Source organism: Rhinopithecus roxellana, chromosome 6 (assembly GCF_007565055.1).
Source record: "Rhinopithecus roxellana isolate Shanxi Qingling chromosome 6, ASM756505v1, whole genome shotgun sequence".
NCBI lineage: Eukaryota > Metazoa > Chordata > Mammalia > Primates > Cercopithecidae > Rhinopithecus > Rhinopithecus roxellana.
This window is the reverse complement of record NC_044554.1, coordinates 122,478,244-122,500,916: the sequence shown is the minus strand read 5'-3', so window position 1 is coordinate 122,500,916 and position 22,673 is coordinate 122,478,244. Positions and strand designations below refer to the sequence as shown.

At 38.5% G+C, this 22,673-nt stretch overlaps 1 protein-coding gene across 3 annotated transcripts in view; it reads left to right on the top strand.

The window, feature by feature from the left end:
- CDK6 (cyclin dependent kinase 6) overlaps window positions 1-22,673 on the top strand; it is a 236,096-nt gene that overhangs the window by 147,426 nt on the left and 65,997 nt on the right. For all 3 annotated transcript variants that reach the window (XM_010389487.2, XM_030932345.1, XM_010389493.2), the window contains exon 5: window positions 20,808-20,917. In XM_010389487.2, coding sequence (XP_010387789.1) covers window positions 20,808-20,917 — 110 coding nt within the window. The remainder of the gene's footprint in view (window positions 1-20,807; window positions 20,918-22,673) is intronic.

Below are 22,673 nucleotides of genomic sequence, written 5' to 3'. Positions count from 1 at the left end.
CAAGGATCACTAATTCTGTAGAATGTTAATAGATGTTATATGAGGGGGAAAAAGTCATTCAGCTTGGTAAATGCTGAATTAAATATTTCTTTTTGAACAAAGCTGGAGGCATCATGCTACCCAATTTCAAACTATACTACAGGGCTACTGTAACCAAAACATCATGGCACTGGTACAAAAACAGACACATAGACCAATGGAACAGAATAGAGAGCCCAGAAATAAAACTGCACACCTACAACTGTCTGATTTTTAACAAATCTAACAAAAACAATCAATGAGGAAAGGATTCCCTATTCAGTGAACGGTGCTGGGATAACTGGCTAGCCATATGCAGAAGATTGAAACTGGACCCCTTCCTTGTATCATATACAAAAATTATCTCAAGATGGGATTAAAGACTTAAATGTAAAACCCAAAACTATAAAAACCCACGAAGACAACCTAGACAATACCTTTCAGGACATAGGCACAGGCAAAGATTTCATGACAAAGACACCAAAAGCAATTGCAACAGAAGTAAAAATTGACAAACGGAAGCTAACTAAACTGAAGAGCTTCTGCACAGCCAAAGAAACTACAGCCTACAGAATAGGAGAAAAGTTTTGCAAACTATGCATCTAACAAAGGTCTAATATGGGGCATCTATAAGAAACTTATACAAATTTACAAGAAAAAAACATAGAAAAGTAGGCAAATGACATGAACAGACACTTTTCAAAAGAAGACATACATGCGGCCAACAATCATGAAAAAAAGCTCTGCATCACTGATCATTAGAGAAATGCAAATCAAAACCACAAGAGATATTATCTCACACCAGTCAGATTGCTATTATTAAAAAGTCAAAAATAACAGATGCTGGCGATGTTGTGGAGAAAAAGGAATGCTTATACATTGCTGGTGGGAGTGTAAATTAGTTCAGCCATTGTAGAAGACAGTGTGGCAATTCCTCAAAGACCTAAAGACAGAAATACCATTCAATCCAGCAATCCCATTACTGGGTATATACCCAAAGGATTATAAATCATTCTATTATGAAGATACATACTTGTGTATGTTCATTGCAGCACTATTCACTATAGCAAAGAACCATTTTCTTTATCAATTCATTTATTTCTTTATGGGCATTTTGAATCAACCCAAATGACCATCAATGATAGACTGGATAAAGAAAATGTGGTACGTATACACCATGGAATACTATGCAGCTATAAAAGAAATGAGATCATGTCCTCTGCAGGGACATGGCTGGATCTGAAGTCCATTACCCTTAGCAAACTAACACAGGAACAGAAAAGAAAATACTGCCTGTTCTCACTTACAAGTAGGAGCTAAACGATGAGGACACGTGGACACATAGAAGGGAACAACATACCCTGGAGCCTGTTGGAGGGTGAAGGGAGGGAAGAATGAGAAGATCAGGAAAAATAATGGATATTAAGCTTAACACCTGAGTGATGAAATAATCAATGCAACCAATCCCTGTGACGCACGTTTACCTGTAAGCCTATGAGCCTTGTAAGGGCAAGAACCATTCCCTAGAGCTCACTGGCACTGAATGTTGGCCACCAAGTAGCACTCTGCAAATGTTTGTTGACTTAAAAAAAATAATTCCTACCCTAATTCAGAGTTTTCTAAACTACAAGGGAAAAACGGCACCGTGTGTACACTGATTATTGTCCTTCAGCCTCCCTCCCCAAAATAGTTGCTGTGGTTCCCCATTTTGAAATTCTATGCGTGGGTGAATGGGAAGACTCACAACAAATGGAAATATGACTGCATGACCTCTTTAGAGGGAATATGGTTTGCCCCTTAACTAAGCTACAGGGCTATAAAACTGACAAATATGGTTCTATGGTTAGTGTATAATGATGTTTCAGAATTATGTCCATAGAAGAAATCCAGTAAAAACTACTATCCAACAGCTTCTAAAATGTTTACATTATTAATGTTCAAACAAACATTTCAGAATATTAAGTTCAGTTCTTTTTCAATGCCCAAATTGTGTAAGAACTGTGTGTGTGTGTGTGTGTGTGTGTGTGTGTGTGTGTGTGTGTGTGTATGTATATATAGTCTATACACCTCAAGAGGAGGACAAACAGATGCTTAAAGAGTTGGGAGTTTGCTAAGTCAGACATATAAGGGACAAAAGTGAGAAAAAAGCCTAATATTTTACAATTGTCTTAAACTACTGAGTCATGCAATAGTTTAAAACAATTTAAAATGTTAGTCACGAATGACAGACACTATTTATTCTATCATTACCAAGAAAGTCTAGTTAGTCCTTTAATAAATCCAGATTATATTATCATTTTAGAATGCAAATTGTTCAGTCAAAAGTATAGAAAGTACCACTACACACTAATTCGATTGGTTGGGAATATCAACTGTTGGCCAAGATAGGGAGAAACTGCAACTCTCATACATTTCTGGTGAGAGTGTAAAATGATTCAACCACTTGGAAAACTGGTAGTATCTACTAAACGTTTGCCTCTCTATATATATACCCAAGAGAAATGCATGCCTATATCCAATAAGAGACTGTACAAAAAATGTTCAGAGCAGAATGTTTATTTTACTATATCCAAAAACTAGAAATAACTCAACAGAAAAAAATGGCTAAACAAACTCTGGCATAATGATGCAATGGAATACAGCACAGCAATGAAAGGGAGAAAACTATGTCCTGATAACTACAACAGCATACACAGTTTTTACGTATTATCTTGAGCAAAAGAAGCAAGACACATGATTCCTTTATATGAAATTCAAGAACCAGCAACATTAATCTATGGTTATATAAATAGGGGTACAGGAATGGTATTGCTAGGAAAAATACAAGAGGACCTTCTGTGGTGATGTAAGTGTTCTATACGTTGGTCTGAGTGGTGGTTATATAGGTGTGTACATGTGTGAAGATACATCGAACATGTTAAGATTTGTGTACACCTCAGTATAAATAGATAAATAAATGCCTTAGGCAATTATACATATATATGAGGCAATGCCAATAGAGGCCAAAATTATTCTTTACAATAAATCTTTTTTAAGCTATTATATATGAATTTTATTCTATTGCCATAATTATTAATCTGGAACACTTTTCATACCTTCAGAATCACACATACACAAATGGATTTTTCCTCCTTGTTTTGATTTGTTGCTTTGGACAGAGTTCATCTTTTGGAGTTTGGGGGCAAATTTGGAAGAACTTCTTTATCAGAAAAGATACTTTTCTTGGTCATACATTTAACAAATAGTCATTGAATGCTCGCCGTGTGTCAGATATTGCAGTAAGCATTGGGGATTCAAAGATTAGCTACTAAGCCCCAGTCCCTGCCATTGTAGCATTCAATTTTGTGGGGGTAACAGAGATGGAAGCAGATTCTTCTGGTCACACCACAAGTCAGCAAGGGCTGTAAGAGAGGTGTACTGCAAGAGTGTGGGGTAGGAATCTGCTTCCTCTCTGAATATTCTGGAAGGCTTTCACAGAGGGTATCACGAGGCCCTGCTTCTATTTTCACCATATGTCAGAGTTCTCTTTTAAGTATCTACAATAGTGATTTAAAAGTATGTTTCACAATCTATACTTCCAACGAAGGACTAATATCCAGAATCTACAAGGAACTCAAACAAAATCAGCAAGAAAAAAACACAAACATTCCTTTGAAAAAGTGGGCTAAGGACATGAATAGACAATTCTCCAAAGAAGATATACAAATGGCCAAAAGATATATGAAAAAATGTCCAACATTACTAATTATCAGGGAAATTCAAGTCAAAATCACAATGCAATACTGCCTTACTCCTGCAAGAATGGCCATAATCAAAAAATAATAGATGTTGGCACAGATGTGGTGAAAAGGGAACACTTTTACATTGTTGGTGGAAATGTAAACTAGTGCACCGCTATAGAAAACAGTGTGGAGATTCCTTAAAGAACTAAAAGTAGATCTATCATTAGATCCAGCAATCCCACTCCTGGGTATCTACCCAAAGGAAAATAAGTTGTATGAAAAAGATACTTGCACATGCATGTTATGGCAGCACAATTCACAATTGCAAAAATATGGAACCAACCCAGATGCCCATGAGTCAACAAGTGGATAAAGAAAATGTGGTACATATATATATACACACCATGAAATACTACTCAGCCATAAAAAGAACAAAATAATGGCATTTGCAGCAACCTGGATGGAATTGGAGACCATTATTCTAAGTGAAGTAACTCAGGAATGTTAAACCAAACATGGTATGTTCTCACTCATAAGTGGGAGCTAAGCTATGAAGATGCAAAAGCATAAGAATGATACAATGGACTTTGAGGACTCGGGGAAAGTGCGGGAGGGGGGTGAGAGATAAAAGACTACACACGGTACAGTGTACAATACTCAAGTGATGGGTGCACCAAAATCAGAAATCACCACTAAAGAACTTACTCATGTACAAAAATAAATAAATACATAAATGAGAAAAAAGTACTTTTCAGTTACTAAAAGATACTACATATTTGTCTTAGATATCATTGTAATCACTTCTGTGATTACTGTGATTACAACAAATTTAGTTTAAAGATCTCAGTTGGCTTTATTGCAATTCTAGAAATGGACAACACCACATTCTGTAAAATAGAATAAGTGTTCCAATGAGTCAAACAAAGGAGACTGGCTTTATAGACAGAAAAGGGGCAGAAGAAAGCAGAAACAAAAGAACAGAAAGCAGCTTAGTCATTTCAAAGTTACTTCCATGTAAAGGACAGGGAGACAGAACAGTAGATAACTGGTTAACATCAGGTTACTTCAAATTACTATGTTGTAAAGATTAAAACAGAGGGAACTTCGTTATCATGCTGATTTAAGATAGAAACTGGCCTGTTTGGGAAATTAGGCTGTCTTTCTCTTTTGACTTCTCTATCTCTCCTGATTTACCCAGTTTTGGTTTGATGAGCATGAGTGACTCCATTTTAACTTTTAATCCAGTCTGTTGGGGCCTAATGCAGGAGTTTGGTGCAAGATTATGGTATCCTATAATTTTTATTGAATATTTCTTAAGCCATTTTCAAAACCCTAACAGTTTCCAGGATAAAAGAAGCTATCCTTCTTTTAGGTATGGTATCCTATAATTTTTGTTGAATATTTCTTAAGCCATTTTCAAAACCCTAACAGTTTCCAGGATAAAAGAAGCTACCTGCCACAGGTTTCTAGAAAGCAGTAACATTCTTTGAAAAGTTTATAAATGGAAAGGTAGTATTTCTTTGAATTAGTTCTAAGTTAGAAGCCAAGCTTTGCTCAAACTCAGAGGGTTGCTTTTCCTTTCAAGTAGTGTTTGCATGCAGCAACCACACTGCCCCCAACACGCGTGCAGCATGAGTCCCTGAGTCTAGGTGAGAAGCCTTCCGCTGGTTTTTATGTTCACACATGTATCTCTCCTGACAGCGGATATACCTAGAAATACTCTAAGTCCTTGGTGTTAGTGTGGTTCTTCCTAGAAACTGAGACAATTTTAAGAAAAGCATTGTGGCCCATTAAGAGCAAATGAATTTATATATTCTGTAATTATTTCATCTGCAGAACTGTATTCCCTTTCAGTGATCCTTTCTTTCATCTCTGCTCATAGAAAAAATATGAAATGAATTTTAAATTTTGAAGACATTTAAAATTCAGTATGTACAGAAAACTGTGTTATTAAAGAAAGAAAGAGGAAATTAAATAAAGGGCTAGGACACATTACATATTAGACCTTTCTTTTTTCAGCAACTTTGAAATCAGATGGTAAAATCTAGATGATGTCATCGAGTCCATACAATTGCACTGTGTTCAAACCCAAATAATTCTTATGCCAAGTAAGATGATTTTTTTTAGTGTTGCTTAGTGACTGTGTTAGAAAATTGTGGGTGATAGTATTTAGGTTCCCCAAATTGTGTATCTTCCTTCTCTCCTATTTCCACAGCTCTAGTCTTCTGTGGATTTTGTTCTTTTGTAAACAAGAAGGCGCCCTTTTTACACTACGTCTGCATAAATGGGTGAGGGGTGATTTTGAGGAAGATCCTGACATGGGGAACTGGTGAGATGGTGATCTCATTTGCAGAGACAGAATACAAAAGGAGAAAATGTTAGGGAGGAAGGGTGATACTTGGTCTCCAGAGAAGGGATGTTCTAGGGGACAGCAGAAACATGCCTGTGCGCACAGTGCCTGACTTCTGGCTCCTGTGCAGAACATTGTGGGTAAGCAAACCTTCCCTACCCTCCATCCAGGACCCAGTCATTTGCACATCCATGACCCTGACTCCTCAACTGGCAGCCATCTTGGTGAAATCCCTTGGGGACCCTTTGTCTTAGAAAAACAACTTCTTTTGTTTTTGTCAGCTTTTCTGGTAAACTGCATTACTATGGAAATGTTGACTGTTCTGGAAATACAAACTTTTTTATTGTAATTAGGCTTAAGACCAAAACAGAAAAGAACTAAGGTCATTTAGACTCCACAGTGAGGAGAATGAACCTGAGTTCAATAAGACCTGCTTCAGATCCTGGTTCTGCCATTGGCTCTTAACTTCTGTGAGTCTCAGCTTCCTTATCTGTAAAAATAGAGTCATTGATACTCGCCTCACACCATTAAACTGAAGATTACATAAGAGAACAGATGAAGTTAATTCAGCACAGTACATTACATCTTCTGTGCTTTACAAGTGTTTCCTTTCTCTCCTTCTGTAGCCCCCTACTTATTTACACTCAAAATAAAAATGAAAAGTTTTAGAGAAGAGAAAACATTACAAGGCCCCACAGTAATCCATTCTGATACTTAACAGTTCTTCTTATCAGAAAATGCTTCCTTCTGTCTCACCCAAATTCCTAATGCTGCAATCTAAGTCCTTCTCTCAGGTGTGTCGTCCTTTTCTGTTCGCAGTTTTAATCTTGCTAAAAGAACAGCATGAAACACCCTAATCTTCAGAAGCATATTTTCTTTATGTCTTTCCTTTAATAGCTTAAAGCACAAAATATAGTGGGACCCCCCCACAGTCCTCTGTAGACTTTAAATTCATTTCTGGTAGCCTGGATTACTGGGAAATGTTGTGGCTGGTTTTATTTTCCTGCATGCATCTCGATGACCCATTTTAGATGGGGGTGTTTGAGGAGGAGAGCGTACTGCAGAATGAGCTGAATGAGCTATACCTTCATGACTGCTTCCACCTGACAATCTGCAAATCCTCCCCATTTAAGGAAGGCAGTGCTCATGGAATTTTAAAATGTTAAAGAATGTGTGTGCCTGAACTTGGATGTTAAAACTATGCTTCCATTTCCTTCATCACTTGCACTAACCATATAACCTGCTAGTACTCATTTAGTAGGTTTGCTTGCAGCCTGTGTCAAAAGGAGCATAGTAACCAATGAAAAGGAAGGCATGGACCTTAGAGACATTTGACTGTTTCCATAGCAGGGGGGAAAAAAACCAATTTTTAAATTATTTTACAAATCTGAGTAATTATGTGGCTTCTCATAGCAAGGGAAAAAAAAACCCAATTTTAAAATTCTTTTACAAATCTGAGTAATTATGTGGCCTCTCAAAGCAAATAGATTTCCTTAAGAGTTAAAACAACTTTTAAGAGGAAACAATGAGTCCTGCAGCCTGCCATATCCTGTGTTCAGAATAATTTTCATTTCTACTTATCTGTGAAGGTTGAAGGAATGTCTACAAATATTTGCTTGGTTTCTATGGTGAAGGCAGAGAGATCAAATGTGTGATTGTTTAGTGTTAAAATCAAAACTACACTATACTGTACTTCTACAAAGAGAATGAGTTTGTTACTTGAAACATAATAGACGTTTAATAAGTGGTAACTATTTTAAGTTTCAGGAGTTCAGGAGGAAATTTAAACAGTGCAGCCTGAAGGAAAACATGGGCCCTTCAGGCATTTTAAAACTTCATTTTACAAAAATAAAATGGTCCTTGCACTTTATTAAAAAGTCATCTGTTGACTACAGATCATGTTGGTGGACTTTCAGAATGCTTGGTGTGGACATGGGGACACAACTGTGTCCTGTAAAATTTATACTATAATAAAAACACCCTGTCCTGCCCTGTGTTACCCCTCCTTACCCTATAACTCTCCATACTTCTGTCTTCTGGCTACCCATACATTTGTTGGAACATATGTTTATTTTATGCTTGCTTTATACAACGCTCTGCGAGGGACTGGGATTAAAAGTCCACTTAGAAATACTCTCTACCCTCAAAGGACTGGCTTTGAGCCTAGTAGACCATAAGGATACAGTGATTGAGATGCAGTATGGTAAGCACTGAAATCATTTATGCTTGGGGAGGACTAGGCAGGGCAAGGCTCACAGGAATTAAGAATGGGGTTGTGAAGAGAGCATTCCAGAGAAGGGCCTAAGGGAAGACCACATGAGGCATGACATAGCACACATGTTTGAAGAACCTCAAGGTCTCTGACAAGTTAAAGAAAGCTTTCATCTGAAGGGGGAGCAGACAATGAAGCCAGAGAGTGGATGGGAATCAGATTATGAGAGCGTTGGAGGTAAACTAGAGTTGAGCTTGACCCTGAAATCTCCGGAGAATGGATGAAGGATTTTAAGCAGGACAGTGGCGAGCACAGCTTCAGATGCAGTAGAGAAGACAGAGTGGCAGGGGGCATGTTGGCAGGAAAAGATCACAGAGGAAGCTATTTGGACCATCCAGGAGAGGACATTCTCTCCATGGAATTGTCAGGATCTGATGGTGGCTTCATTGAAAGTCAAGAGAAGTAGGGAAACTGGGTAGGTGGTGATTTTGCTTGCAGAGAGAGGGAATATAGGAAAAGCAAGTTTTAGAGGAAAGACAATGCATGCATTTTGAATTGGAGATACTGGTAGCAGCACTATGTGGTGATGTCCAGGAGACAGTTGGATTTGTGGGACAGAGACTGCAGAGTTCTGAGTACAGCATGGATTGGAGCAGGGGTGGGGACAGGCACATGGAGTGCTCCCCAAGGATTGTGCTTCATATAAGAAAAGTGACTGCCTGAGGATGTCGCCTTAGATTAAGCAATAATTTAAAAGAGACAAAGACACTAGGACAGGACCGTAGCGTTCTGCACTTAAATTGCTACACAGACACCACCCCTCCTTCCAAACCAGTTGTACTTCAGCCAAGTCATTTGACTCATTGCTTTCCTAATTTGTGACCACGCTGTCCAGGACTAACATGGTACCTCATAGAGTAGACATTCACATGATGAATTGACTGGAAGCTTACTTTGACCTAAAGACTTGCTGTCTAGGCCTTTTTTAGGTAGATCTGCTTAGACATAGATAAAATGGGGGAGAGGTATATGACTCAGTAAGAAATGGCAAGTGCTACTGCTATCACAAAAGGTCAGAAACCTGGATCCCTGAATTCTACCTTTGCTGGCCCTTCAGTGAGTCATTTTCATGCCTCCCCTGACACAAGTACACAGCCCCACTGTTTACTGAGTGGCTCTCTTCCCCCAAGATGCCTTTCATCTCTACTTGGAGGGAACACCCATTCAGCTCATTTTCCCTGTGCCTTTCATTGCCCTGTGCGTTTTCTTACACATTCTCTGAAGCTAATCAGGGTCAGCTCCTCCCTCCGCAGGACCATTTCCTTTGTTAGAAATACATGATTGCTCAAAGGTATTAAGTTATTATGGGACAGTATTGTCCTCATATTCTCCAGTCTAGGGGATTGCCTCTATCCAAACTGCCACTGGGAGTTTCCTGTGGTTCATTCATGTATCCAGCTATCAGATAATTACTGAGCACCTTCCATGCATGACACTATAAGTGCATTGTGGCCAAGAAATGGAAGAGTTATAATGCAAGATAGAAAGGAGTCAAGTACTATAGAAGTGCAGTGGAGGCTCAGAGAAGAGCCATTACTTCCAGCTGGGAGATCAGGAAAGGCTTTGTGGAGGAGGCAGTATTGAACCAGGCTCGAAAGATGGGTAGGATTTGGACCTGCAGAGACTCAGAGAAAGAGAATCCCAGAGACAGAATCAGAGAACCACACCAGCAATAGCAGGTGATGGGACATCCACATATCTAATGGGAGCCGGTGGCCCCATGTGAGCCAAGGCAGCTCTAGATGTGAGGAAATACAGCCCTCCTGCTGGTAATGGATGTGTCAGAGCAGAGGTGAGGGCAAAGTTATTGGCACAGCACATGCTCTGAGACTCTCATCTTTGTATTGACCTCAGACATTTTTTTTGTCATATGTCAAAACATCTCCTTCTAGCTCTTAGATTGCAAATGGGTGAATTTGAGATGACTCTTATTATTTTATGTGTATTTAATGTTTTGTTTTGTTTTGAGATGGAGTTTCGCTCTTGTTGCCCAGGCTGGAGTGCAATGGTGTGATCTTGGCTCACCGCAACCTCCACCTACTGAGTTCCAGCAATTCTCCTGCCTCAGCCTCCTGAGTAGCTGGGATTACAGGCATGCACTGCCATGCCCGACTAATTTTGTATTTTTAGCAGAGATGGGGTTTCACCATGTTGGTCAGGCTGGTCTCGAACTGCCAACTTCAGGTGATCCGCCCTCCTCAGCCTCCCAAAGTGCTGGGATTACAGGTGTGAGCCACCGCACCCAGCCAGTATTTAATTCTTAATAGTTTCCATAACCAGTTAAGGGGTTATAATGAGAAGACTGTGCTTGGCAGAATTAGAATTCCAGTTCTTTATAATATTCTTAATTTAAATATATAATTTTAAAGAACTAAATTATGGCCGGGCACGATGGCTCACGCTGTAATCCCAGCACTTTAGGAGGCCAAGGCAGGCAGATCACTTGAGGTCAGGAGTTCGAGACCAGTCTGGGCAACGTGGCGAAACCCTGTCTCTAAAAATACAAAAAATTAGCTGGGCATGGTGGTGCACGCCTGTAATCCCAACTACTGGGGAAGCTGAGGCAGGAGAATCACCTGAACCTGGGAGACAGAGGTTGCAGTGAGCCGAGATCGCACCACTGCACTCTAGCCTAGGCTACAGAGCAAGACTCCATCTCAAAAAAAAAAAAAAAAAAAAAAAGTAACTTTTGCAACCCTGTGAAAAGTCAGTGAAATTATCACTAGTTTTCATTTTCACTTCACAAAACCACACTAGTTTTCTATAGGGAGAAAAACATATGTATTAGAGAGTTTTGTATTGCTCTGATGCAAATAAACAGATTAGAAGTTTAGAAAACCTTCACTTTGACAAAATAAAGATTCGGAGATATTTCAAAGATTACATTTATATTCCTTATAAACCATTATCTATGTTTGCATTTGAGACCTGTTGGTGAAGTGGGCCTGAAAAAGAGAATGTCACCACACTGGAACACTCGGTAAGTAATTACTAAACCAAAGGGCAGCAAGGATATTTAAAGATAACGTTCTTGGGTCTGTAGAGTATATATGTTTTTTAAATCTTCATTGCTATTGCCATATAATTTAGGGAGTCTTAAAATGTTAATAGAGGACACCTTATAGATTACCCAGTCCAAACATCTTCTTTAACAGATGAGAAAACTGAAGCTTGGAGAAGTTGCCACCCATGCTAGTTTCTCCATCTATAAACAGGATGTATCAGCCAGGGTCCCCACAGGAAATACATGGCACACTCAAACTCAAGTAGCTCAAGGAGGATTTCTTGACACAGGCATGATTTGCAGAGATGTGGGTTTAGGGGAACTCAGGGGATGGTGCTGTGACCTGAGTCTTACTCACAGTCAGGTTGTTACCATTCCCAGGCCCGAGAAGAAGAGGGGGAGCAGTTACTGGTAGCCAGGGGGAAGAAAGCAAGTAGAGCAGGCTTCCTGAGATGGACATTGACTTTGTGATGGCAATCACAAAGCTCTAGACAGCTTTGCTGGGAGGAAAATCAAAGAGTTGAGGATCCTGACCTCATGCTTCTCCTTCTCTCTGAATTCCTGGTGAGTCTTCCCATTGGCCAAAGCCAATAAGAAACTGGAGGCATATGGCACATATAGGTCCACTTCTAGGGCAGAGACTATCTGGAGCAACAAAAAGAAGACATCTAGCACAGTGTTCATACCATGCTTTTCTACCATTGTGGCCATATAATGAGGATGAATCAGATAACATCTAGTTTTTTCAAGACCTTGGTGAAAGGTTACCTGATAAAAGATTGTTAAATATGACATCAAGTGAGAGCAGTTTACTCCGAAATGTATTTTAAGTCAGAGTTGGCCTTGGCCGTATTTTTCTTATACTATTATTGAACTGGTTCAAAAAAATGTGAATAGAGATCAAAGAAGTTTAAACAGATACATCCACTTGTGTAAATATCCTTGAACTCCCCCCTGCCTTCCACTCCCTGTCCTGTTGCCACATCCATTCAGCACCTCTAGAGGTTGTTAATACGTGTAATGATTGTAATAAACATCATATTTGCTTTGGTTCCAGCTGGCTCCAATCACCAAACTCTGTCCATAATTCCTATTGTCTTTGCTTACTGGACAGCTGCATTGTTACCATTAGTGGCAACTTTTGTTATGGATTTCTAAATATTGATCTTTATATATTGCACTCATTGTTTTCCTCAACATGTTTTAAAATTTAAATTTACCATTACATTTTGTTTTTAAGGATATTTAGAGTTATTAAACATAGTGAACTTCTGGTAGAATTGATAATATTCTTGAGAACTTTCATGCACTAAAACCTTGAAACAATTATATTGATATTATTCATTCTTTATAAAGCTTTCAAATAAAAAGCTTCTGCTCATGCATGAGTTAAACTGGTTTTAAGTTCGGCAATCTTCCATCAGAAGTTTTTAGAGGCACAGAAGTATAATAATATCTAAGCAAAGGGAATTTATATTTTACTGTCAGGAAAATTTGTTGCAATTTGTTCTCAAAAACTTGGATCCAGATTTAGTTGCAGTAGATATTTTAAATCCTATGAAATTACAGAAGTTGTCATAATTTGAGATAATTAAAATTACAATGACTTAATGTAGGAATCGAAAGACTCTGGTTCAGAGATTATAGAACAGCCAAGTAAATTAACAAATTAAAACTGGGGATGCTCTCTTGATATATAGAATAATATTATATAAACCAGGAAACGACTATTAGAAAATGCTATTCTTTTATATCTATTGCAAAATATAGTAGTTTTCCTTTTTTTTGAGACAGAGTCTTGCTTTTCACCCAGACTAAAGGGGTGTGATTTCACTGCAACCTCCACCTCCAAGGTTCAAGCAATTCTCCTGCCTCAGCCTCCCTATTAGCAGAGATTACAGGTGTGCGCCACCACACCCAGCTAATTTTTTTTTATTTTTAGTAGAGACGGTTTCGCCATGCTTCCCAAGCTGGTCTTGAACTCCTGACCTCAAATGATCCGCCTGCCTCAGCCTCCCAAAGTGCTGGGATTACAGGCATGAGCCACCACGTCCAGCCCAGTAGTTTGTTATTTTTAAATGTAGGCCCGGGTCATTGATGGGGTTGTTTTATTAGATAATTAACTAGAAATTAACTAGTCTTGAACAATTCATACTTCTTTTGAAATTGAATTCCTCAAAGATTGAACCAAAAATGATGTCTCTTTAGACAGATGTTGATGGTTTAAAATAGAGTGTCAGCATAAACTTAGTCTAATTTCTGTCTCAGTTTGTTACAATGATTTACATAGACTAGAGCAAAATCTTACAAATAAAAATGAGATATATAAATTTTAGCTTTCATGGAAGTTATTAAATGTGAAGTGATGAGTAGATATTATATCATATAGAGCACTGGAAAGTAATAGAAACACTTTTCTTTTTTCTTTTCTTTTTTGAGACAGAGTCTCTGTCGCCCAGACTGGAGTGCAGTGGCACGATCTCAGCTCACTGCAAGCTCCACCTCCCAGGTTCACGCCATTCTCCTGCCTCAGGCTCCCCAGTAGCTGGGACTACAAGTGCCGGCCACCAGGCCCGGCTAATTATTTTATATTTTTAGTAGAAACGGGGTTTCACCATGTTAGCCAGAATGGTCTCAATTGCCTGACCTTGTGGTCTGCCCGCCTCGGCCTCCCGAAGTGCTGGGATTACAGGCATGAGCCACCACGCCCGGCCAGAAACCCTTTTTCTTAAACAATTTTTAGGGAAATCATTTAACCCTAAAGGACAGCTGAGCTTTTGAGATTTGTAAGCTGTTATAAATTTTTACATTAAGATATTTCAAAGTACATTTAAAATTGTTTCCCCTTGGTTTTTTAATTACAACCTGTATCTTTGCTCCTTATTTTGTGGATGTTGGGAGGGCTGAGTTGAAGATGCTATGTTACAAATTGCAGAAGGGGCACAGAGTTGAAATCAGACGGTCCTGGTAAGAATCCCAGTTCTTCCAAATCTCAACTAATGACTCTGCCCAGATTACTCAGCCTCTCTGAAATTCAATTTTCCCAGCCGTAACAAGTGCTTACTGACAGCAACTGACTAACTCATGCCCCTGAAATAACCATCCAGCATCTCTTTTTCTTTCCACCTTCCACCCTCCATGCTGCCATGTTTTTGTGGCAATTACCCATTTAAAGTTTGATGTCTGTGTGTCCTTACAGGCATTTTTCTATTTTCATTTTTCATAGACATATAATCTACCCACACAAAACCTTTTAACAGAAATTAGAATGTATTTCACACAGTTCCGAAACTTATTTACTAACTTACTGTATCATGGACATCTTTTCTATGTGAACAGGAATGAACAAGATGGGAACTATCTTATTCTTTTTGACGACTGAATAATTATAAGATAAATTTCCATAAGTATAACTCTGGGTGGGGATGTGTACACTATTAATTTTATAGATAGACACTGTCATTTTGTCTTCTGAAAAGGCTGTGTCAATTTGCAGGGGTTTAGGGTTTGTTGTTTGTGTTTTTGTTTGTTAGTTTGTTGACTTACTTGAGACAGAGTCTCGCTCTGTTACCCCAGTTGGAGTATAGTGGCATGATCATGGCTCACTGCAGCCTCGACCTCCCAGGCTCAAGCAGTCCTCCCATGTCAATATTGAGTAGCTGGAACTTCAGGCATGCACCACCGCACTTGGCTAATTTTTTAATTTTTTTTTTGTAGAGACAAGGTTTTACTATGTTGCCCAGGCTGATCTCCAACTCCTCGACTCAAGCAGTTCTCTCGCCTTGGCCTCCCAAGGCGCTGGGATTACAGGCATGAGCCACCAAGACCAGCCCAAATTGCAGTTAGTTTTTCGATATGATGGCCAACCCTGAACAGTGTCATTCTGTTCATTCCTGCAAATCAGGCAAAAAATGATACCTCTTTATTATAATGGGTTTCTTTCTGTTTCTTTCCTTTCTTCCTTTTCTTTCCTTCCTTTTTTTTTTTTCTTTTGAGACGGAGTCTCACTCTGTCACCCAGGCTGGAATGCAGTGGTGCGATCTCGACTCACTACAAGTTCCGCCTCCCAGGTTCACGCCATTCTTCTGCCTCAGCCTCCCATGTAGCTGGGACTGCAGACGCCCGCCACCAGGCCAGGCTAATTTTTGTATTTTTAGTAGAGACAGGGTTTCATTGTATTAGCCAGGATGGTCTCGATCTCCAGACCTCATGATCCACCCACGTTGGCCTGCCAAAGTGCTATAATTACAGGCGTGAGCCACCGCACCCAGCCTTCTTTCCACCTTTCTTTAACGAGGTTATCTTTGATAGTTTTTTCTTTGTGAATTGCCTTTTTATATCTTTCATCTGTTTTTCTGTTGTATGGTTTTATTTCTTACTGATTTGTGCAAGTGCTTTATGGAATATGAATAGTTATTCTTTGACTTTGTATGTGTTTTCTCCCAGCCTTTATATGTAGTGTTTTTTGCTGAAGAGGGTTTCAGTTTTAAATAGCTGGATCTGTGACTCTTCATCTAAGGTTTCTATATTTCCCATCATGGTGAAAAAGTCCTTCACATCCCAAGGTCCTCTGCTGTTTTCTTTTAGTACATTTTTCTAGTTCTACTTCATACATTTAGATGTTCCATGAATTTTTTTTTTATATTTTATCCATATGAAATTTTAAAAGAAATTTTATCTACATAAAGAGGTCAGACTTATTGTCTTCCAAATTAATGGCCACTTGTCTTGCTTCCAATTTCAAAAAAAAATTTTTTTTTAGAGACAGGGGTGTCCCTATGTTGCCCAGGCTGGACTTAGACTCCTAGGCTCAAGTGATCTCATCGCAGCCTCCTGAGTAGATGGGTCTAAAGGCACTGGCCACCTCACCTGGCTTGCTTTCAATTGTCGAAGTATTTTTTTCCCCCACTAAACTGAAATTTGGCCACCTATAAGGATTTTAAGCCCCATAAATATATCGGTCTCTTTCTGGACATTTTGTTTTCTTGATCTTTTAGCACCTACGATTTTACTCGCTACTTAACATGCCTTAGAGTATATTTTGGTGTCAAAGAGAAAATGCCCCTTATTCCTATTTCTCAGACTATTTTTGCCTCTTCTTAAGCATTATCCTAACAAAGTCTCTTTATTGTCAAAGTTAAATTTCTCCCCAAAATCATTGGACTGTCCTAAATTTTTATGTTAATGCAGGGATGACTCTTATCTTTATAATGTGGCCTTGTCCCATCTTAGCCATGTCTGTATCACCATTTATTTTTACTTTATGTTCTTCAACAATAGTATGTCATTTTCTTAATAGGGATCTTGTAAATTTCTTGTAATTCCTCAGTGTGTTACATTTTTTTGTTACTAGTATGAATGACTTCCTTTTCCATCTTATTTTGTGACTGAATTACTATGAATTATGTATTTATTTTATGTCATGTCTACCATAATCTCAATTTTTGGTATTTTAATAATATTTTTGTTACCATAAATTAAGTAAGGATTTATATAAGACAAATTCTTATCAGTAAAGAACTTTACACTTAGAAGAGAGTACTTGCATTTCACTCCCAGAACAAAAACCAGGTATATACATCATTGTAAAGAAAACAATAATAAATCCTAACAAGTAGAAATTGTACAGATTATAGTCTCTCATTGTAATTCAATAAAAGTAGAAATTCAACCATTAAAAGATAGCCATAAATAACCTGACCATATGGACATTTTAAAACACTTCTAAATTAAAGATAAATTACATGGTATTTAAAGATGAGCAAAAGTGAGAAAAGTTTATCTACAAATATATAGTTAGCATTTTATTATTAATTAAAATTGAAAAGAAATGAGCTAAATTTTAACTCAAAAAAAAAAAAAAGCCCAAAACCAACAAGAAATTAGGAGGAGAAAATTTTAAAAGATAAAAATAGAAATCAACAAATTATAAAATAAAACAATAATCCTTCCAAAATGGAAATAAAATTGTATCAGTTTTTTTAAATAAATGATATGGCTAAACTTTTGATAAACCTGACAGATATAAAGAGAAAACAAAAATTTACAACTTTAAGAAAGAGAAAATCAGTAAACCAAGGAAACAGATGAAATTAAAATAATTATAAGAAATACTGTGTTCAAATTTAAGTCAATACATTTTTAAATCTAGATTAAGAATGTTTGTAGGAAAATCCTTTTTCATTACCAAAATTGGCTTCTAAAGAGGTGAAAGCTGAGCAGACTAATTACCAAGAAGAAATTCAAAAGACCATTAAGACACACTGCTAACAAAGATCCAGACAGCTCTATGAGCGAGACTGACCCTCGTAAGAACTGATTATTATTCTGTTATTTGTACTATTCCAGAATATAGTAAAAATTGGAAGCTTGAATATCCCTGATAACAAAACATGAAAAATTAACACAAAAAAACTACAGATCAGCCTCATTTATGTATATGTCAATATGCTAAGTAGATATTAGCAAATAGAATTTCAGAGTGTCTTAAAAGAATAATACACAATCAGAAATGATTTATTCCAAGAAGTCAAGGATGCTACTATATTGGGAAATCTGTTAATGTAACTAGTATGTCTTTAATAAAATAAAGGCAAATGATCATATGGTCATTATTAATAGACATTTTAAAAAGCATTTGATAAAAATTCATTCTACATTTTGAGTGGTAACTAAATTTTAAAAGGAATAGAGGGAATTTCCCCAACATATCAATATTGTTAGTATGATTTTGACTGTCTATACATTTATTTATCATAATAGGTATAACTGACTAAAGTATTGAAAATGAAGACAGCCTTACTAAAGTTTCTTAGGATGGGTAATCAATCAGAAACCAGTTTCTTGCTGAGCACATTGGCTCACACCTGTAATCCCAGTATTCTGGGAGGCCGAGGTGGGCAGATCACCTGAGATCAGGAGTTTGTGACCAGCCTGGCCAACATGGTGAAACCCCATCTCTACAAAAAATACAAAAATATTAGCCAAGTGTGGTGGCATGTGCCTGTAGTCCTAGCTACCTGGGAGGCTGAGACACGAGACTTGCTTAAGCCTGGGAGGCGGAGGTTGCAGTGAGCCAAGATGGCACCATTGCATTCCCATCTTGGCAACAGAGCAAGACCCTGTCTGAAAAGAAAAAAGAAAGAAAGAATATTTTCCTTAGAACAGCTTAAAATAAGGCTGTATTCAGATTCAACTTTTCTTCCTGTGTTGCTAGACTTTATTTTGAATTGAGGTAGAAAGATAAGTGTGTGCCCTCATGATATCTGTGTATTTCTGTCAACCACTCAAGTGGAACCTTATGGACAGTTTGCACCTGCAGTTTTGTTTACAGTGTGTCAGGGAAGCAAAGAAGTGTTCCTCCAGCTAGAAATACTGATAATGCAGAAACAAGTCATGTAACTAAAACTAGACCCCAGTATTGGACACTCGTTTCTTAGCAAAAACAATACCTTCTCTTTTGGGAATGACTGGTCTTTGAATGTTGCCCAGTTATCTTTCTAGCAATGACTGCCTTAAAAGGATTGATTTAATAGGTGTTAAACCCTTATTGTTGTGTTTACAGTACTGTGATAGGCATTTACAGATATAAACATAGATTAAGGCAGGGCCATGTCCTCAGGAACAAACCATATTATGAGCTATGTTACAAGGTATGATTTTCAGATAGCAGCAAGTTCAGGGTGGTGCTGGCATCTAGGCTAGGCCTTGTAGGATAGGTGAAATTTACACATGTGGAGAGGAGAAAAAAGAGTTGCCCAGGCTAGGAAAATTATATAAACAAAAGCATGGAGACAAGAGCGGTAGAATATGCTTGCGTAATCTAGTGGTGTTCAAACATAGCCAAAGGTGAGGGTTACTTGAAGAACTTAAAAAAAAATAAGAAAGGACTAGGCACAGTGGCTCATGCCTGTAATTTTAGCACTTTGGGAGGCTGAGGCAGGCGGATTGCCTGAGCTCAGGAGTTCAAGACCAGCCTGGGCAACATGGTGAAACCCCATCTCTACTAAAATACAAAAAAAATTAGCTGGGTGTGGCGGCGTGCGCCTGTAGTCCCAGCTACTCAGGAGGCTGAGGCAGGAGAATTGCTTGAACCTAGGAGGCGGAGGTTGCAGTGAACCAAGATCGTGCCACTGCACTCCAGCCTGGGCAACAGAGCAAGACTCCGTCTCAAAAAGAAAAAAAAAAAAGAAGAAGAAGGAGGAAGGAAGGAAAGAGGAAAACTCCAACCTGAAAGTTCAGCCCACAGAAAGTCTAATTCAGTGGCACAAGATAAGACCTATACACCTAAGTTTTTCTAAAACCCCATGGGGATTTTGACGAACAGGCAGGGTTAAGAACCAGTGGTGCAGTATAGATGTGACTAGGATATAAAGGCTATGGAAGTTCTATGGGAGGTGATGCATTGATGTACTGTGGGAGGTGGCATTGATAGAAAGATATGTTGGGGCCAAATGATAACTTGAGTAACATTGTTTCGGTATTGTCAGTTTTGTGTTTTGTTTTTTATTTCTATTATATCACAGCCATCCCTCCATTAGATATCAACCAGTATTACTTAAACAAAACTTGACCCATATGTGAATTCAAAGCAAAATATGTTAGATGAGATATAGAGGGAGAACCTCTCAAGAATATTTTTCCAATTTGATGTTGCCATATAATCACCTAAAGACTTAGAGGGGTCATTTTATTATCACTCATAATCTTGTCAGTTGACCGGACTCAGCTGGCAGTTCTGTTCTGTGTGACATTGTCTGGGACTGCAGTTATATCCAGCAGCACTGGCACCATCTTCGTGTGTGTGTGTGTGTGTGTGTGTGTATGTGTGTGTGTGTGTACAGCTTGTGGGGTACAAGTGGTTTTGGGTTACGTGGCTGAATTGTATAGTGATGAAGTCTGAGATTTTAGTGCCCCCATCACCCAAGTAGTGTACATTTTACCCAGTATGTAGTTTTTTCTCCTTCACCCCTTTCTCTACCCTCCCCGTTTCTGAGTCTCCAAAGTCCAAAATCCATTACACCACTCTGTATGCTATCATCTTCCAATTTGCCAATAATGCTGACCTGGGGATTGAGCTGTAATTGTTGCCATCACCTGTTTTCCATGCATTATTTTTTAAAGGCCCCTTAAGGGGGAAAAAAAAACAGTTTCTAAGTTTAAAAAAATTTTTTTTGATCTTTGCTTTCTGAAACTCATGTTATTATGCCATCCTAGTTAGACATAGAGTTGGAGGTTGGGACCCAGTTGGTGAAGATGATGTAATTTCCTGGCCCGTCAGTGATGAGTCCTATTTACTTATTGCTTCTATCACAGCATCCTTATATGATTTATAGCAATTCTTTCTGAACTACATCTTGTCATTAAACCACCAGGTTTACTGAGGAGTCTAAGCCCACAACCACCTTCGTCAGTAACACTCGGATCCGCTTGCCATTGCAGGTCGTCACACTGTGGTACAGAGCTCCCGAAGTCTTGCTCCAGTCCAGCTACGCCACCCCCGTGGATCTATGGAGTGTTGGCTGCATATTTGCAGAAATGTTTCGTAGAAAGTAAGAAATACATTTTGTTTCACTCTGCTTTCCTTGAAAAGAGACTGTGGATCTTTGTGAATTTAAGTGGCAGCATGGCATTTCTGTCATTAGGGGTCATGATGGCCAGATCCATCTGCCGCAGGCTACCACTTGCAAGCCTGTCCTGAAAGTTTGTCTTCTCAGTGCTTACAGTGTTGTTTTATATGACTGTAGCTTGCAGCTTCTGGAAACTCTGCCTGGGAAGGAACACCCCACTGTTCTTATAATTTACATTGTTTTATTGGTGATGATAGGACATGGTGAAAATAACACATATTTTGGCATTTTTTTAGTGAAGAAATATCCTCAAAGTGGACTTTATCCATAGGAGGAGAACCAAGACTCTTAAGTATATGAAAACTTTTTTAATGGAATTTTGATTGTGAGAATAGTTGAAAAAAAAACAGTATTTAGGCTGAAAAAGAATAAGCAATGGGGATGTCAGTGCAACTTCAGGGCACTTTAAATGCTGCCATGTACAGGAGAGATTAGACATATTCAGGCACTATAGAGGACGGAAACAAGACTAAGGATACAGAAATTACAAACAGAAAGATTTTTGTTAAAAGGGGTAAAAATCTAATGATTAGACAGTTATCTGAAGAGTGGATTGGGGTTTGTGAAAATAGTGAGTTCTCATTGTGTGTCTAAGAAGAGGCTGGACCTCCACACATTGGTGATGTTTCAGCAGCATTTATAGAGTTGGTGCATAGGCTAGATGCCCTCCAACTTCCCTCTGAGAGAGCATGTGATTCGATTGTTTGATTTTCAGGTCACAAGAAATAGCCAAACAATATAATAAATATCTGCCAGGAAAATAATCCATACCTGGGAACTAAGTTCAGCCTAGTCTAAATTAAATAGAGAACCTAATCAAAATCTAATCTCTTTTTCTTTTCTATTTTTATTTCCATGGGGAAAAATGAGTTAGGTGAGTTAGGAAATAGTATATTCCCATTGTATCTTTAAAATGTAGCTCCATGGTAGCTCACAAGGAAAAGAACTGGTCAACCATTGCTTGCTTGTTGTTTGGTTGGTTTTAACCAAACAAAGTTTTGTGCATGTAACAGATTTTTGGAACTATTGCTAGTACTCAGCAAATTCATCTGTGGCTCATAAGATGGGAGATCATGGCAAGGAGATCAGAGTAAACAGATGTTTAATGCAGCCGTACCATGTGCCAAGTATAGCGTCAAACCTCTTCCTTTATGCTACCTTTCTTAGTCCTACCAATAAGAGCAAACTGAGATGGAGTGGTACATTTATTTGTCTAACATTAGGCAGCTAAGAAGTAGCAAAGATATGAGTCCAAAGGAAGTCTTGCAAGTTCTGTTCCAGCGTTGCTTTTTTCCCAAGGAGAGGAGGGAAAAAGTAATATTGAATTCAGCTGCAGTGTTTGCCAAACAGGCTCAATTAGTGATTTTGAAAGTGTGGTCCCTGGACCGGGAACCACAGTATCACCAGGCAGGCACCTTGCTGGAAATGCAAATTCTCAAGCCCCACCCCAGACCTATTGGTTCAGTAGTTCTTGGGCTGGGATCCAGCAACCTGCATTTTAACAAGTTCTCCGATCCTAATACAACCTCCAGGATACGAACCCCTGGGTTGGATGACAGTATCACCAGGGATGGGCAGTCTTTAAAAGTCTGGCTCCCAGGCCTCTCCCTTGAGATTCTGATTCATTACTGGGCTGGGGCCAGGAATTCTTATTTTTATTTTTTTATTTTTATTTTTA